The sequence below is a fragment of the Chiloscyllium punctatum genome, chromosome 1 (genome assembly GCF_047496795.1).
Source record: "Chiloscyllium punctatum isolate Juve2018m chromosome 1, sChiPun1.3, whole genome shotgun sequence".
Classification (NCBI taxonomy): Eukaryota; Metazoa; Chordata; class Chondrichthyes; order Orectolobiformes; family Hemiscylliidae; genus Chiloscyllium; species Chiloscyllium punctatum.
In genome coordinates, this window is record NC_092739.1 from 105,179,176 (window position 1) to 105,198,399 (window position 19,224).

Genomic DNA, 19,224 nt, shown 5'->3' on the forward strand with positions numbered 1-19,224 from the left:
CTATTTAAGAAATATGGTAAGGCAAAGCCTGGGAACTATAGAGAAGTGAGCCTGACGTTGGTGGTGGGCAAGTTGTTGGAGGGAATCCTGTGGGACAGGACGTACATGTATTTGGAAAGGCAAGGACTGATTAGGGATAGTCAACATAGCTTTATGCGTGGGAAATCATGCATCACAAACTTGATTGAGTTTTCTGAAGAAGTAACAAAGAAGATTGATGAGGGCAGAGCAGTAGATGTGATCTATATGGACTTCAGTGAGGCTTTCGACAAGGTTCCCCATGGGAGACTGATTAGCAAGGTTAGATCTCGTGGAATACAGGGAGAACTAGCCATTTGGATACAGAACTGGCTCAAAGATAGAAGACAGAGGGTGGTGGTAGAGGGGTGTTTTTCAGACTGGAGGCCTGTGACCAGTGGAGTGCTACAAGGATCTATGCTGGATCCACTACTTTTCATCATTGATACAAATTACTTGGATGAGAGCGTAGGAGGTATAGTTATTAGGTTTGCAGATGGCATCAAAATTGGAGGTATACTGGACAGCGAAGAAGGTTACCTCAGATTACAACAGGATCTTGTTCAGACAGGCCAATGGGCTGAGGAGTGGCAGGTGGAGTTTAGTTTAGATAAATGTGAGGTGCTGCATTTTGGGAAAGCTAATCTTAGGATTTATACATGTAATGGTAAGGTCCTAGGGAGCGTTGCTGAACAAAGAGTGCAGGTTCATAGCTCCTTGAAAGTAGAGTCGCAGAGAGATAGGATAGTGAAGAAGGCATTTGGTATGCTTTCCTTTATTGGTCAGAGTACTGAGTACAGGAGTTGGGAGGTCATGTTGTGGCAGTATAGGACACTGGTTAGGACACTTTTGGAATATTGCATGCAATTCTGGTCTCCTTCCTGTCGGAAGGATGTTGTGAAACTTGAAAGGGTTTTGAAAAGATTTACAAGGATGTTGCCAGCGTTGGAGGATTTGAGCTACATGGAGAAGTTATATAGGCTGGGGCTGCTTTCTCTGGAGTGTTGGAGGCTAAGGGGTGACCTTAGAGGTTTACAAAATTATGAGGGGCAAGGATAGGATAAATAGACAAAGTCTTTTTCCTGGGGTGGGGGAGTCCAGCACAAGAGGGCAGTACGTGCATAGAATGAGCAGCCAGAACAAGTGGCAGAGGCTAGTTCAATTGCAACATTCAAAAAGCATCTGGATGGGTATGTGAATATGAAGGTTTTGGAGAGATATGGGCCAGGTGCTGGCAGGTGGGATTAGATTGTGTTAGGATATCTGGTCGGCATGGACGAGTTGGACAGAAGGGTCTGTTTCCATGCTGTACATCTCTATGATTCTATGATTCTGCCAACTGGGCTATGGTCCATTTACAAATAGCAACTGGTGACATCCCACAAACCTCAGAGGTGGAAGAAAAGAAAAAGCCAAATGATTGCAGATATGGATTTTCATTAGTATCTGTCTTGTGGCTGTTTTGCCTGGATTAATGTTCTTCCAGCGGGTACAGGATGATGCAAGGAAGACTGGAAGACTGCAAATGGCCTCATAGGATAGCTTCAAATGGCTCTGAGCCTGGAAAACCAAGTTTGGATGACAACATCTTAGCATGGACAGCAGCAGTCTTAGCCAGCCAGCTGACAAGCAACAGCAAGGGCACTAGTGGAATGGTAAGGTTTTTAGGACAAGGACTGATATCATAAGACAGGTGCTCCACAGAATCACTGCCACTGAGGTACTACCTCAGCAATCCTCTGTAATGTGTTAGAGAACAGATTCCTGAACTCCTGAGAAACTCTCTAAACCTTTGAACTCAGGTATCTACAACCATGGTGGCAACTGGCCTGAGTCACATGGTTGCGATGGCAAGAAATGAGATGAGGTCAAAGTGACTACCTTTAACACCAAAATCTAGGAGCTCTAGCAAACTTAGAGTCAAATGAGAATCATGGGGGAAACTCTGTGCTGGGTGGAATCATACTTGGTAAAAGGAAGATGACTGAGTATCTGGATGTAGGTTTGTTCGCTGAGCTGGAAGATCCGTTTTCAGACGTTTCATCACCACACTAGGTACCATCATCAGTGAGCCTCCGGATGATTGAGTATGTTAGACATCTATCATCTTAGCTCCAAGATATCGCTGAAGGAGTTCTTCAGGGTAGTGTCCTAGGCCCAACCATCTTCAGCTACTTTGGAGCTCCCCTCTCTATGGAGATGTTTGCTGATGATCGCACAATGTTCATCACTATTCATGTATCTCCAGATACTGAAACAATCTGTGTCCAAATGTAGCAAGCTTTGAATAATATCTGAGCTTGGATTTGATGTGGCAAGTAACAGTGACACCACACAAGGGTCAGGCAATGACCATCTGCATCAAAAGAAGATTGAACATTGTCCCTGGACATTGAATGGTATTACCATAATTGAAACCCGTTATCAACATCCAGGATGCTGCTACTGATCAGAAGTGAACGTGACTCACCGTATAAATACTGTAGCTAAAGGAACAGATCGGAGGCTAGGAATCCTATGCAAGTAACACATGACCCTGCAAAGCCTATCTTTCATCTATAAGGCAGAAATCAGGACTGCAATGGAATACTCCCTACATGCCTGGATGAGTGCAGTTTCAAATACACTCATGAAACTTGACACCATCCAAGACAAAGCAGACTTATGGACAGGCATCAATTTCACAGTCATTCACTCCCTCCACTGCAGAAATTCACCAAGACTCCTCAGACAGTCTTAGAAGGACAAGAGAGGTAGATACATTTCATCATAGTCACACGCCATCCTCACTTGGGACTATATGAGCTACTGCTTTACTGCATTAGTGTGTAACTGGACTTTCTGTGAAACAGGAGGAGATGGAGAAAAGGAAACAGAAGGAAGAGGCGAAATAGCAGGATGAGGTGAAACAGGAAAACAAAGTGGTGGTGGTAGTGGAGGAAGTGGAGGAGATGATCAGTTCCTCTTTTACTCTCATTGACATTAAACAGAAGTACTCACTAGTGTAACGTCTTAGAGAACTTAGGGCATAAGTGGAAAGTGGAATCAGAGACTCTGATCAGAAACTGAGAAAACCAGTGACTTCACAGGAAAAGGTGTAAAATTAATTGGTTGGTAAGTAACTGCTAAGTTGAATGGCTATTCCAAATTGTTTTCATATTAACGGTAAATTGGAGAACAATTTTACAGATTAAAAACTGAAAACAACTCGGGAATTTAAAAAAACAAATTAAAAATGAATTAAGTAATTTAGAGATGCTGGGCCAGGTACTGTGTTGTACCTGCACAATGTGAGAGTTGGTAGACCCCCAATGTGGTTCATAGCAAACACATCTGTTGGAAGTGTTGGTTGGTCAAAGAACTCCAGATCAGAATTGATGAGTTGGAGCCTCAGCTTTGAACACTGTGACACATCGGGAAGGGGCAGAATCACATCTGGGACCAATGTCCTCGCAGAAAGGCTAAATAGGGTGGTCACAAAGACTTTAAATTCATAAATAAGGGCAGGGAAGGTTCAAGGAAAGCCAATCCAGTTTCAAAATCAAGTAACATGACATAATAAAAACAGGCAGAAATTCTACTTCAAGTACAGCAGGTAATGTTAAAATTCAGAGGTATACTGATTAAACTGGAACAGAAAAATAATAAACAGACAAATAAGGTATCAGTGCTGATGTATGGCCCAAATAAGAGTTCAAAAGTGGGGCAACAGAAAAGCACAGCAGGTCAGGCAGCATCCAGAAAGCAGGGGAATCGACGTTTCGGGTATAGCCCTTCATCAGGATGCTGCCTGATTCAGTGCCACACTTTTCAACTCTGACTCTCGAGCATCTGCAGTCCACAATTTCTCCCAAATAAGAGTTCTACATACGAATGCATGGAGCATAAGGAATAAATTAAATGAGCTGCAGTCACAAATTCAAATTGGAGATTGTGATATAGTAGACATTACTGAGACAGAATGGTCAGGAATGGGAACTAAATAAACCAGACTATAACGTTAACAGGATGGACAGGGAAAATCGTGAAAGAGATGCATTTGCCTTACTGATTAGAAGCAATGTTACTTCAATGTTGAGGCAAGATATAATGAGGGGAAAGCATTCAGTGGAGCCGTATGATTGGAACTGAGGAACATCAAAGGGTCTAAAACTGTAATAGATGTTACATTCAGACATTAACGGGAAAATATATCGTAGGTAAACAATTCCTGCTGGTTGGGGATTCTAGAACTGGGGATATAGTCTAAGAATTAGGACCAGATCATTTAAACCATCCATAAAGAAGCACTTCTATACATAAATAATGGCTGCTTTTTTGAACTCTCTTCCATAAATAATGGTGGATACTGGAACAAAATTAAATTTCAATCTGAAATAAATAAACTTTTCTTTAAGGTATCAGCATATATGGGCCAAAGGTAGATTATGAAGTTAGGCCACAGATCAGCTATGATCTTAACGAATGATGGAATAGGCTCAAAATGCTGCATGGCTTATGCTTGTTCCCATGTTCCTATATTGGCATTCCTTCAGTGGCCCTGGATCAAAATGTTATAATGCCCTCCTTAACTGCGTTGTGGGTTTACCAAAACCAATTGAGCAACATTGGGTTAAAAGGCAAGTCAGCACCACCTTCTTAAGTGTAACAAGGAATGGGTCATGTATGCTGGCCCAGCCACTGATATCTAATGCCCTCTCATGAATTTAATAAAAACAAGACTTCATGATCTTAGGCTGAACTTCTACTGCTAGGTGGAAAGTGGCTTCTGCTTGAGTTGCAAAGAAAGCAGAGACAATAACCATTAGATGCTTCATCATGGTTGGGTCTACAAGTTTGCTATGACGAATGAATTCAAAAGAATGTGGCTCCAGAACTGTGCAAGGCATTGTGCCTTCTGAGGAAGGGTCACTTGACCCGAAATGTTAACTCTGATTTCTCTCCACAGACACTCCCAGACTTGCTGAGCTTTGCCAGCAATTTCTGTTTTAGGTGCTTATGCCAAATGGTGTTGAACTCCTCCATACTCCTCGATAATGATAGCAGACTTTCAGGCAACTTTTTCCACGCACCAGGAACTTTTGTGCATGTCATTAAATTTCTTCTATACATTTCTTTTGAAGTCCTCAGATGAGTTCCTTGTAAAAGAAATCACGCCTGACCATACCTGCTGGGAAACTGGCACCTGTCCTAACTTTAGGACACTTGTGCCTCGTGAATCAATATGCACAGATCCCACCTCTGTCCTAAAGTTTGTGTGCTAGTATTTGCAAGTTTGAGACTGAACAAATATGTTGTTCCCTCAATGTTGTGTTGTACCTATTGCACTTTATGGTCCTGCAAGAGTAAATCACCAGATGGCAGTTCTTGGATCTTGGAAAGAAAAGAGGTGCAAGTGTAAAGAAAGTAAGAGGTACATGCTTACACTATCTACAGCTTGACAATTAGAAGAGATTCTGGAATGACAGGGTTGTGAGATGTGAATGGGTGGCTGAGGCAAAACATGCAAACACCTTCCATGGTTCAGCCTCACCCCTGGCCATGACCAGTGAATGCCAGCATCATCTCCTTCAGGAGTACTATGATCATCTCCTTCAGGAGTACTATGATACGTGGTTTTGCCTGTGCCATCACCAGTTAGAGGTTTCTGTCGATTCAAGAATTATGTGCAAGGAAGTGAGTCAGTTTGTGTAGGATCCTTTTGAACTACATCTAGATCCTTGGAGACAGATTTCTCACATTGGTTGTTATTGTCTAGAACTCTCCAGTCTCTTTATATCCTGCTCACTATCTGCAGCTTCCTCAATCTTTGTGTCAGCTGCAAATTTATTAATTAATCTACCTTTATTCTTCCTCAAATCATTTATATATATTACGAACAACAAGCATTCCAGCACTAATCCCTGCAGAACACCACTGGTTACAGATCTCCAGTCAGAAAAACACCGTTCTACCACTATTCTGTCTTCTATGACCAAACCGGTTCTGTACTCATCTTACAAGCTCACTGTGGATCCCATGTGATTTCTCCTGTGTCAATCTGCCATGACAGACCACTGGGACTGAAGAAGTTACAAATATTTTGTACCAGGTCCCAGCAATTTCCTCCCTTACTTTCAATCAGGTCCATTCAACTTAACGACCTTAATGCATTTCAAAACACCAAATACCTCTTCTTTTTAACATCAACATGCCCTAGAATATCAATATACCTCTTTTTAGTTTCACCATCCACCAAGTCCTCCTTCTTTGTGAATACTAATGCAAAATATTCATTAAGGACCTCACCCACTTCCTCTGGGCCCATGCATAAATTCCCTTCGTCTTTCAGGAGACCCACTCTTTCCCGAGCTATTCTCTTGTACCTTATATATGTATTAAATGTCTTGGTATTTTCATTAATCCTGTTTTCATGACGCCTTTTAGCCCACTTAATTACTTGTTTAATTTCTTTCCTACTTTATATTCTTTGAGGGCTCGGTCTGTCTTCAGTTTCCTAAACCATATTTATGTGTCTTTTTTAAAATTAAACTCTCAATTTCTCTTGTTACCCAAGGTTCCAGAATCTTGTCATTCTTGTCCTTCATTTTCACAGAAACTGCTGGTCCTCAACTCCAATTAACTGGCTTTGAAAAGATTCTGATATGCCATATGTGGATTTACCCTCAAATAAGTTGTTCCCAAACTACATTCCCCAGTTCCTGCCTAATATTGTGGTTGCTAGCCTTCACCCAGTTTAGTACCTTCACCCAAGGCCTACTCTTTTCCTTATCCATAAGTAATTTAAAACTGAGAGACTTATGGTCACTGTCCCTGAAATGCTCGCCCACATAAAGGATTTATACTTAGAGGTTAATGCCTGTATTAAAATTACATTGCTTTTTGAAAAAAAAAACAAAATTACTCTGGATTAATAATGCAAACAGTAAATTCTAGACTTGAACTTGTTACTGGGTTGAAATACATACTTGCAAAATTATACAATGCCATGCTGGTCTTTATCACAGACTTCAATCTTCAGTGCTCTATGTAGTTAGAGCATCTGTCTCAAACAGATTGAGCAGATATTGTTTTTTTTTGTTTCAAAGGTTTTTAAAGATCATAATCCAAAAAACTAAACAAAAGAAGGGTAAAATACTGTGTATGCTAGAAACTGAAGCAATAAGTCATAATACTGGAGAGCCTCAGCAGTTCTGGAAGCAGCTGTGGAAAAAGAAATGATTGCCATTGAATCCTATATGAAGCTTTCTCAGACCTGAGGAACAGTTATATCGGACTCAATCTTATCTCTGTTGCTCTCTACACAGACGCTGCCAAAGCCCGCTGAGTTTCTCCAGCATTTTCTCTTTTTGTTTGAAATTAAATAAAACCAATTACAGAAGAATAACACATAACATAATTGCAGTATTCACCTGTCGTGCAGTTTAGTAATCTCGAGTTGTGGGGAAATACTGTTGGTGGGAATCTCATCTGCAGTTTCATCAACTTTTTCAGAAGCTTGACGATGCTCAACTTGCTTGTGTTCATTGAAATGTTTCTGTTGTCCATCATCTTCACTGTACCATTCCTGGGTATCTTGTCTTAGACTTCCTGAGCTGTGATGAGAATGATATGACTCTTGATCTCGCTTGTCATCCATTCCAGACCCATGGATGCTCTCATTGTCATGATCAAATTCACTAAGCTGAGAACTGCCTTGGCTGAGGTTTCCTGATGAGCCATATCTACTACTTCCTGCAGGGCTGTGGAACATGAAGAGAAACTTCAGCAACTAATCCAGAGCAATTGCAGCAAAGCTTGTACGCATATTGCATAACAGATACGGCAAATATGGAACTTAAACTGCTATTGAAATCAGGGACAATTTTTACTTAATGCTCATTTTTTTTTTAAAATTACACATACATGAGACAGGATTACTAATTCCACAGTAGGAAAGAATGGAACTTTTAATTTATTTCTATGTAAGCCCTCACTCCACTTGAAAAATATATTTTTGTGTACATTAGTGCTGGTTCAAACATAGCAATTAATTAACTGAAAGTTTATGTTGCTTAATTATTTTGGGAGTTCGTCAGTATAATACTGCTGTTATGCATATACATGATACTTAATGTACTAGTTCTTAGCTATCAGTTTCTTTAACAGGACATTTCACTAAGTAATTATAATGGCATATGCCAAGAAGCAGTAACACACAGTACCAGAAGCAGCAGTTGCTACTACACTGAGCAGACTAAAGACAAAACTGCCACATAGTCAACTTCACATGAAGCAAATTAAAGCTGAGAACATCCACAAAACACTTCGATTATACAAGATATTTCAAATAAAATTTAGATTTTCTCAACAAAAGTTGTTATGGTATTAAATGACAATTAAAACAAAGACCTCTAACTGAAAGTAAATAGGTCAAGTGCTTACTTCATACACAATAACATTATATTGTAATAGGCAATTTACAAGTGATAACACTCAGAGCTCCAACATTCAAAAAGGTCATAAACATGGATGGACCCATCACTACTCCCGACTTTGGAAGTCACAATAATTCAAAATCGTCATGCAATCAAGCCTATATATTGATTTTAAGTACTATGCATTAAATATACTAGGGAATATTCAGTTATGCAGTTCTAAGTCATAGTGCTTCCTTGGATGCATGTTAATTCAAAATACATCATGTATCATTTATTTGTGTTGATTATACTCAAACAAGTGTAATTTTAATTCATAAATTTTAAGCAACTAAACACCTGACCCAGCTATATGCCAAATAAAAATAATTTCTCTGTAGACTTCTCCTATTTCTTCCATTACTTCTAGCTTTTTGCATTCTGTTATGATGCGCTCTCTCCCCTGCCACCATCCCACCACCGCCCCCCCCCCCATTCCAGTGAGATTGTCTGTCATTTCAAGTGTGGTAGGAGATATACCATTGTGGTGCCATTCTCACATTCCGATCACTTATTCTGAACTATCAGCATCTTTTCTCTACCAACACCCTACATTCATTACTCCCACCTACCCCCTCCAAAGCTAAACAATAAAGGCTTTATACTCCACACTTCATTTCAGCTCTGATGAAGAGTCATCTAAATGTCAGCTTGTTCTCTCTCCATGGATGCTGTCTGACACTGTGATCTGCATTTGTTTCGCACAGATTCCAGCACCTGCAGTAATTTGCTCCCCCTCAAAATATGTCAAGGCAATGGCCTAGACCCTAAATTTTTATCTTATTTAAATACAAGTGAAAGGCACTGTAAGGCTGACATTCCGGCATCACTGTGGCAACACCTCTCTGCAAGAGAGGCAGCACAGAACAAATCTCTCATAAAAGTACAGTTCCATCACACAAACAGCACAATGTGAGGGGCTATTCCTGGCTTACAGCTTTTGAAGTGGTATGCAGCTGAATTTTAAATGTGCAGCTTGTGGTGTGAATACCGGAAGGTTGTTGCAGTGTTTTCTAAAAACAGCAATGCACAGTGAACAATCCTTTGTATGGGAACATTTAACACCATGTATTCCAACTGACAGCTTGCACAATCAACAGCACTTGATCAAATCCTTCCAATAAGCATGAAATCAGTTAACAGGCTGTTTGTTTCACTTTAGAATTTTGTTTTACTTTCAATTCATATGCCGTATTTTTGATTGTGCTTTCTTAGATAACAAACCAATTTATTTGTTCTCATTCTGTCATAATTTTTTTAAAAATGTACTGTTTCCATAAAATGAAACAGATGTGCATTCTTAAAATGATAGATAAATGTATATCGCCGTGTGTAGTGGATGTTTGTGGTGGAAACTTGTTTGTAGAATTTGCAAGAGCTTGCTTTACTTCAGCTGACAACCCATTGTAAGTACAAGCTCAGCAGGTCTGGCAGCATCTGTGGATGAAAATCACAGAAGGGTCACTCTACCCAAAACATTAATTCTGATTTCTCTCCACAAAAGCTACTCAACTGTTGAATTTTCCAGCAATTTGTTTTTGTTTTCAATTTACAGCATCTGCAGTTCTTCGGTTTATAACCAATTGTAAATGATGGTCTGAAAATTATGGGACATAAAGGGTTGGAGCCCTGAGTGTAAAATTAATTGTTTCAATATAAAAGGTTGGGTTAAAAAAAAAACTACAAGTCTACTTCAAGACATATACTTTACTAATACATAGCTAATGCATCATAAATGATTCACCTTTTGGTGCCATTTATCATGCTCAAATTTAAACTGGCCTTTTCACATTCAAAGGGTCCAAACTGTGTGAGGTTTGCTCCTGTGATCCAATCACCACCGCTGGCAATGAACAGGCCGAAGGTGAGATAACCGTTTCATTCTCTGGTACCTTCGCCCAGTTAACAAAAAGTTGTTCCGGTGATTCCTCAGAAGGTACTACATCTTGACTATGTTGCAAAAAATCTACATTTTTATCTGTAAGCAATGATTGGTCTGTCCTCGTATTGGTTTGACTTTCACCTTCAATAATGTTATCTATAGCATTTGATGTTTGCTCTGACTGTCCTATTCTCACCTCATCAGTTAACATGCTACTCTGGCTTTTTTCAGCTACCTTATGAACTAATAAGTCAGATGTTAAAGTGTTGTTCATATGCATTTCTTCTCTTTTTAAAGGCTGCTTTGTGATTACAGAATTAAAATATTTGGCTGCATTCTCTTTTTGACTCGAGGTATCTCCCAGTTTTCCAAATAAATTACTTTGCCTATTCGCCTCACTTTTCACCATTTGATCAGCATCCCCTTCAAAAAAGGTCTTGGAAAACCTCTTGAAACTGGATAAAATCCCAGTGTTCCCAAATGAACCAATTTTAGAAGATTGTTGCTGCGAAAACAATGAAGTAAAGGAGTTGCCAAATTCTCCAGAAGAAAGAAATTTAAATTTAAGTGGTTTGACATTAGGAATTTCAGAACCTGACTTGGGAATCTCGCAATCAATCTTTTGCAAAGCTGGTGGACTACCTGAATGTAGCGTATCATAAGAATTGACATTGGTCCATATATCAGCTGCATCTTTATCTTTAACCGTAATACTGGTGACTGCATCATCCATTTCAATACAAATATTTTCCATGGGTGAAACCCCAAATCTTGTGGCATCCCCAGTTGGCAACTCTTCCTTTTCAGGTCCATCTGAAGTTCGCATATTTTCACTAATTTGAAGAATTTCTGGAGGTTTGGGCTCAAATGTGCAATCGCATTTTATTTCAGTAACTGCTTCATTATTATTACCTGCTTCTTGGCCATTAGTATTCTCATGTACCAATTGTTTCTTTTCAGAACAGCACTTATATTCTTGTTCCAGTAAGCATGAACTAACGTTATTACAATGAACAATATCCATATTACATTCAGAAACATCAGACAGTTTTTCAGAATTCCTTAAAGTTCCAAAGAACTTTCCTTCCTTAACTTCACCGACTTCTTCATGCAACAAAGTAGCTTCTGAATTAGCAGCTGGTTTTGTTTTTTCGGGAAGGAATTTGAAAATGTTGAGTAGGTCACTTTTAGTAGATGGAGTCTGGCTACCTTGTGACAAATTTAAAACTGAGCTTTTCTGCTGAATGCCAGATTCTGAGTTTAAATTTGTAAACACTGACTGGAATGATGAAAATGAACTATTTGAGTTTTTATTAGAGTCACTAGCAGAAAACAACTTCAACTTTGTCATAAAACCAGAAAACATTTCTACTGACGAGTCAACCAAAGACTTTTCACAAGTAGGCAGCTTCAAGTTTTCATTAGAATTTTCTGGTCCAAGAATTGCACAGGATGTTAGAGGCTCTTGTTCTTCATTTGCCAGTTTCAAAAAATAATTTGTTTGAGAACTATGCAACTCCCAATTCATTTCCTTTTCTGTACCAATCTTGCTTGAATTACTTTTCATCTCAGGACACACATCATCAGATGTATTTTTATATGATGTTTCAACCACATCAACTGAATTGCTTATCAGATCAGTTTGTAGTCCACTGTCATCTAAAGTATTAGCATAAACATTCTCATCCCCAGTACAATTATCAGTGTCAACATAATTTGGATTAGGATTCTCAACAAAATTAGAGTTGGATATGGTGGCACAATCTCCTGTTCCTACAGTTTGAGCATCATAAACATTAGAATGACATGTTATATCAAATGTATTCTTATTTCCATTTTGATTTGAAAGCAAGTCCATGGTAACATTGTTTCCATCATGAATACCATTGCTGACTATAAGTTCCTTGTTTTCATCATTTATTTCTGAGCTTTCAAAGAATGATATATTGTTATAATTATGATTACCAACAGTATTGTTTTGCTGCTCAACTGATGCCATAATGTCTAAATGTACCATTTCTGTGGCATCACCTATTTGACTAGGAGTTATTTTTTCATCCTGGTTTATATATCTTTCAATTTGTCCCATAAAACTTGGTTTAAAAGGTTCTGGTTTTGTTTTTTTCTCATCAATGAATGCCATATCAAAGAAACTAAAAACAGAGCTGTTTCTGTTACTTCTCTCAACTAAGGGAGTCGATGAAAAAAAACTTGGTAATTTGAAGAATCCTTCTGAATTGCTGGCTTCTTTGGCAGTAGGTGAGAATGGACCACCATTCGGGTCTTGGGTAGGATTCAATGTTTGATCTGCTGTACTGAAGAAAGAAAATATATTTTTATTTGTTCTTTGTTGTTTCGAGCTTGAAATGCTTGGAAGTTTCCAATCATTTCCTCCAAAGGATAAATTAAAGAAACTTGATTTGGATTTTTGTTCTACTTTTTCTGCATCGACTAACGAAGGAGGTACATGGCACTTATTTTGATTCTGGTCAGATTTTTGCAACTTTGTCATCAATTGAGAACTGTTTTCTTCCAAACCAACTTTGTTATTCAAGTCTGTAATAGTAGACTGATTCGCAACATTTGGGAGTTCTTTAATATCAAAAAGCTCTGCCTTCATAACATGCTGTCCAGATTTCACATCAGTAACAGAGACAGGTTCAGTACAAAGTACAGGAGATTCACTGATCAATGATCTACCATTATTTGGACTGATTTCATTGCCCAGTATCAGACAAGGTGGATTTTTTTTAAATTCTGTCCCACTAGCAGCATCTTTTACATGTACAGATTGATTAGTATCACAATGTGATGATTTTGGTTTCAGTTCTGTTTTATCAGATTCATCATCAACATTCCATTTCATTAGTGTGTGCTGCTTTTGCAAGCCTCGCTGCTTTGGACGTAATGTCTCATGCTTTGAGAACTCCAAGTGAATGCTTTCCTCTTTCTTGCAGAATTTATTTTGCATGCTGCTCTCATCTAAAATTAAAGTTTTCTTTTCATTTTGAGCTGAGCTTAAAATGTGTGGCTGTTGAACTGGATCCGCATCCCTTTTAAAGAAGCCTTCAACTGACCCTATAAGAGATGAAATGCCTGAAAGATGCCTTTCAGTAGTACTACTTGAATCCTCCTTGACTGTTTTCATTTTATCCTCAGTTCCTCTTGAGAAATTCAACCATGATGATGCATGCTCTTTGTTTGATTTGACTGCTCGAAGAAAACCAAACATATTTTGAGTTTCCTCATCACTTTTGACTCGAGATTGACTTTCTGAAAGGTTAAACGTTTTCAAAGGGTTTTTAAAGAATGATCCCTGCTCAGTCATGGTGGAGGTTTCAGGAGCAACTTGGTGTGACTGAGATTGTATCTCAGTTGGTGCTACTTTGATTTGAAGTGATGCACTAGCTACATTCTGATTTTTCTGGCAGATTCTCTCAGAAACTGGTTGAAAACATGTCATAGTTGGGTCTGTACATAAGTCACGGTGTTCATCATATGACAACTGATCATATTTGGGCAAATTTTGATTTGTTAGATTGTATTTTTCACAAACAGAGATTGGCTGCTCTTCGTGTAGCTTTGCATGTATTTCACAGTTATTGGAAATAGGTTTTAACCTTCTTAGCTGATGTGAAAATACATTATTTGGTGTATGATCATTTTGAACGACTGTAGGATGTACATTTGCAGTGTTTAGCTGTTCTTTATTTGCAACACTCAGTGGAGTAGTTTTATTAGAGTAGTCAAATGACTTCATTGCCAAGTAATCAGATCTTTCATTTGCTAAAACAGAGTTACAATTGTCAGAATTTTCCATGGCTTGTTTCCCAACTAAACTACCCAATGCAGAGAAAAAATGTGTGATTTTTCTAATAGGTTGTTTGTGATCTTCAGATAGTTCCTTGAGTTTAGAAATATTTTGTTCAGAAAATGAAGTATCTGCTAATTTAACAGAAGAATGAATTTGACTTAATATGCCTGTTGAGATAGGCTGTGACAAGAATTTAGACTGCGATTTTGTAAACGCACAATCACTTGCTAACCCTGCATCAATTACAGTTTTCTTATGTATTAAATGATCACTTTGGTTTACCCTAAGATCAAAAGCAGTAGCCTGAAGTTCATTATTGAAATGAACTGGTTGGTGTTCAGACATGAAATCCAACTTAAGTTTTTTCAATCTGCCTGATGAGTGCTTTGATGTAAAGTCTAGTGGTTCTTCTTTGTCCCATTCTATCGGCTGCTTAAATACTTGTGAAAGATTACCCATGTGCTTACTGATTAACTGTTTATTTTCCTCAAGAACAACAGAAAGGTCAAGAGGTTCATCAGTTTCTGATTCAATTTGTTGTCCTCCTTGATACCAAAATAAGTCTAAATCCCATGAAATTGGCATTTCAAAACCACATTCAGAAATCATGTTTTCATCAAATTCCACATCAGAATCACCATTCAAATGTTGATTTAGTTTCCATTCATATTGCTCTTCATCTGCCTCTGGTATCCACACGTATACATATTGACCACTGCCATCAGTAAGCAGGGAATATATATATTGATCATCACTATAAAGGTAGTATCCATATTCAGCATCTTCTGAAGGATACCATATTCCATGTTCAAGTAAGGTTATCCAGTCTTCATATTCTTGATAATTATTGATGTAAAATGTATTTTCTTTCTTATTAAATTCTTGATGATCTGTAAACAACCAAGTAACTGCACTGCCAGTTGAGCTTAAATCAATTGGCATTTCCACAAATAAATTCCTTTTACCAGTTTCTTCTGAATTCCAATAAGTCTCCAAATTTCTGCTCATCCATCCCTCATCTTTTTGGGCAATATCGAGACATGAAAATGGTAGATTGAAATCACCTGATTTTATGCCAAGATTTAAGTATTCAAGTTCTAAATTACTTTCAATCTTATCTGTAAGTAAATAGCCCCATTCTTCAACATTCGCATCTTTCTCACATACTGCTAAATTTTTTACATTACAGTCTTCACCTGTCCCATGATTCCAATCTCTATATTGAATCAGGAAATCCTTCTGATTTGCAGCAAACTCATCTAACCAGTTCGTACTAGCATCATGTGAGTAAATCTCAGACAAATCATTAGCTTTTATATTCCATTCAGGATTAAAATTGCTTGAATTGTTGCAATGTTTAAATGAATGTGACAATTCTGTTGAACTTTCATCATTTGTTCGTGATAAATCGCGTACAAGACTGTCACCATATGAATCATTCCAGGGAACCTCATACTCCAGTTCTGTAGTTATATCTTGCTTCAATTCCTGTAAGCCTTGGTTAACACAGTCATTGTATTTTTCTACAGATTGAGCCTGGCAAATATTCTGTACTTCAGGGAAGCCATTTTTATTCATCTTTTGTTGTTGTTGACTCTTACATTTATCATCAGTACTCTCTGAAGTGAAGAAATGTTGTTTGAAAGGCCAAAATGATTCTGTCTGTTTACCATAGTTCTCCTTAGATTTTGATTTTGTGTCTTCTTTTTTATTCTCCTCTGATTTAGAAGAAAACTGTTCAGATAAATTGAAAGATGGTTTTTCATCAGTCTGCCTTCCTACCATATTGAAAATATTTGTGAAGAGAGAATGTACCTTATCAGTCTCACCCTGGTTATCACCTCCTCCTTTACCAGATTCGGCTTTATTCAAAAATTTTAAAGAACCTAAAGGGCTTTCTGTTTTTGAACTTGTGCTCTCTTGCTTCTTTGTTGACCAGTTAAAGAAGCCTGAGAAAAAACCTGACTGATTTGTGTCATCTACGACTTTTCCAGCTGCTTGGCTTGGTTTTACAAACCTAGTTTCATCTTTAACCAATATATCAGTTTGATCAAACAAATTTAATGACATATTCAAAGAAGTGTCTTTAATATTTTCTTCTTGTTCTCCTTTTTTGATTGTTTTATACAAATAGTCTTTGCTACTAACTTCCTGCTTTCTTGTGAATAAATTTTCATTTGAAATACACTTTGGTAAGTCTGAAAAATATCCATGCACATGATGGTTTAGTTTCTCTGTTTCAGGTGTATTGTAATCACTTGATGTCACATGCTCACAGTCCAAAGTAAATTTAGTTGCTGCATCTGAAACTGTTCCTTGTTTATTTAGATCAATTTGTTCAGATTTTGTTCTGACAATGTTGGCTGTACTATCTTTTTCATTCAATTCAGACTCGGCTGTAATTACGTTTTTGCTTGAGGAAAACTTGAACAAGCCTGAAAAGAATCCATGCTGGCTACTGTTCTGTTTCTCTTCTTCAACAGCATCAGTCCTGAGCACTGAATTTGATGGAAATTTTAAAATATCTGAGAATAAACCTTGCTTGCTCTCTTTGTCATCCAATGTTCTATTTTTATCAGATTTCAATTTATCATTTATTCCTTGTTTTGGTATAGATTGTTTTTCATTCTTAGGAAACTTCACGGAAAAAAGTATTCCCTCAGGTTTTGCTTCTTTTTGAATTTCAGAAGAAAAGAAGGGCAGTTTTAACTTTCCAATAAGCGAAGAAGTATGATCTGCTTTCATTCTCTCTTTCGCGTCTCGATCATCCTCCGTAATTTTGTAAGAAGAAAATCTGGAGTTAGTACCAGAAGAGATCGGTGTTTCGTGGTCCAATGAAGAAGAGAATACCTGACTTATTGACTTTTTAAGCGGGTTAAAAAATCCCAAGTTAATTCCATAATTGTTTGTTGGGTCAGATTTCAAATGAGATTTCTGAGAATTGTTTGCTTCTTTCTCTATTTCATTATCTTGAACATTATGTGGCCTCAGAATTTCAGGGACATGATCATCTTTATTTTCCTGAATGGAGTGCATTGATGGCCATATTGTTTCTGACGTATTATCCAATTCAGATACACAAGCTGCAAATTCGTTTGATGTAACCCAATCCTGCTGTTTGTCAACAATAGTTAAACAACTATTCTGCTGGTGGCAATTGCAATCAAAACTGTTTTGTGTATTGTCAATTTCAGGGCAGAAATATTTTTGTGCAACACCTTTCTCTTCAGCATTTGAGATTTTACTTTTATTAGAAATATCATTTCTGTTCTCAGGATCAGAAGTTTGATATTTTTTATCCTGCCCCTTGTCCTGAAAATCACTCGATAAATCATTTTCTGCAAAGAAATTTAAAGCATTTTCTTTTTCCAGCAATGAGTCAATAACATTGTTTTCTGGTGATAATGATTCAGTTGTCATTGAAGTATTTTGATCTTGTTGACTGTGTGATATAATTGAAAGTATAGCTTTGTCCTCGGATGTATTAAATATAACAGGACAAACAGACCCTTTATTGGAAGGTTGCAAAGGAAATTTGGGTAGCAAGTTTCTTTCTAGTTCATCTTCCAAAGGATTTTGCATCAGTGAAATATTGGTTATAGGCTTTTTGTCTATACTTCCTGAAATAACATATACTGCTTTTTCCGCAGATGACTGGTGATTTTTACTCATTCCAACCTTTTCGCCTATTGAGCTGAACAGAGACTGTATGGTATTTCTCACTACTGTTAAATCTGATGTTGAGTCCAGTTTTTGATTGCTATTCTGAGAACTACTTCTGATAGCAGACTGATTCATCCATTTCTTTTCTTCTTGCCCTTGTGTATGACCAGAGCCAGCATTACTTTCACCAATATCTACACAGATATTCTTTTCCTCTTCTTGAGACTTCTTGCCAATTTTGTTCTGGGCTTTTGGAAGTGACCCAAATTTGCTAATTTCTTCTTCTTTCTCTGCTAAATATTCAGACACAGATGCTACTAGGCATTGCAATTCATCCATTGCATCAACAAAATGTTCATTCATTTCCTCACTGCATGATGTATGTGGCCTCCTTCTTATTTCAATGAATCTTTCATTAACTTTGTCATCATGGCTGAGTTTTAGTCGATATTTGCTCTGGAAGACATGTGGAATAGATATACTATTTTTACTGTAGTTAACAGAATTGTTGTCACTTTTCAGCCATGACTGTCCATGTAACAAAGCCTCTTGCTCATCATCGGATGCAAGTGAGCAGCAAAGGTCATCAGAATCACTGCTGTCATACACGCCACATATTTGAGGTAACTTGCTTTTTTCCAAGATTTGCTGATCATATATATCTTCCAGATATTCTTCTACATCTATTACATCTTCAGGGTCATTGCTGAATGTCTCATTCTCTCCCCATGAGCTCCTTTTCACCACTGATTGCCTTTTATACTGCTCATCTGTGTCATTGCTACAAAGCAAAGGGTCACTGCAATACCAGTTCAAATTTATAGATTTTATGCCAGAAAGATCATGAGTAATTCCTTCATCAGTGGTATAATTACAAAACCTATTTGAATAGTTTTGCCTCTCCATATCACTATCTTCCAAACTACTGTGCCTGCATTTCATTTTTCTCCTCCTATCTATTGTGTTATATTCATTTGGATAACTAGTATATGGCAAATTTGATTCTCCATTGAGAAGTTGATTTTGCCTTAATATTGTTTGATATGCCTGATCTGTATTTTCTCTGCATTTAGAGGTTTGTCTCACTACATGATTCTTGTTTGGGGTTTCTTCTTGCCAGATTTTCTGTCTTTCTATGAACATTGTATCAGAGAGTTGGTGGCCTGATTTCTCATATTTACTTTCCCACTGTTCTTCTCCAACACCAGAATCCACTGGTATGATCCTGACTTTTCCTTTTGCTGGTAAGGAGTTCCAGCTTGTTAAGGTACAAGGCATGCATAAATGGATAGCAGAAAGTTTTGGAAACAAATAGTTGGGGATAGGATAAAACAAAAAGAGAATCACATTGAAAAAGATCAAGTCAATGGAATATAAAAATAAGATAAATC

At 37.7% G+C, this 19,224-nt stretch overlaps 1 protein-coding gene across 12 annotated transcripts in view; it reads right to left on the reverse strand.

The window, feature by feature from the left end:
- Positions 1 to 19,224, reverse strand: part of LOC140478155 (protein unc-13 homolog B-like) — a 566,607-nt gene that overhangs the window by 211,157 nt on the left and 336,226 nt on the right. For 9 of the 12 annotated variants that reach the window (XM_072571666.1, XM_072571665.1, XM_072571670.1 and 6 more), the window contains one exon: positions 7,431 to 7,760. In XM_072571666.1, coding sequence (XP_072427767.1) covers positions 7,431 to 7,760 — 330 coding nt within the window. Of the gene's footprint in view, positions 1 to 7,430; positions 7,761 to 9,475; positions 19,092 to 19,224 lie in introns of those variants that run through there. The other 3 variants (XM_072571660.1, XM_072571659.1, XM_072571658.1) reach the window with 1 other exon arrangement.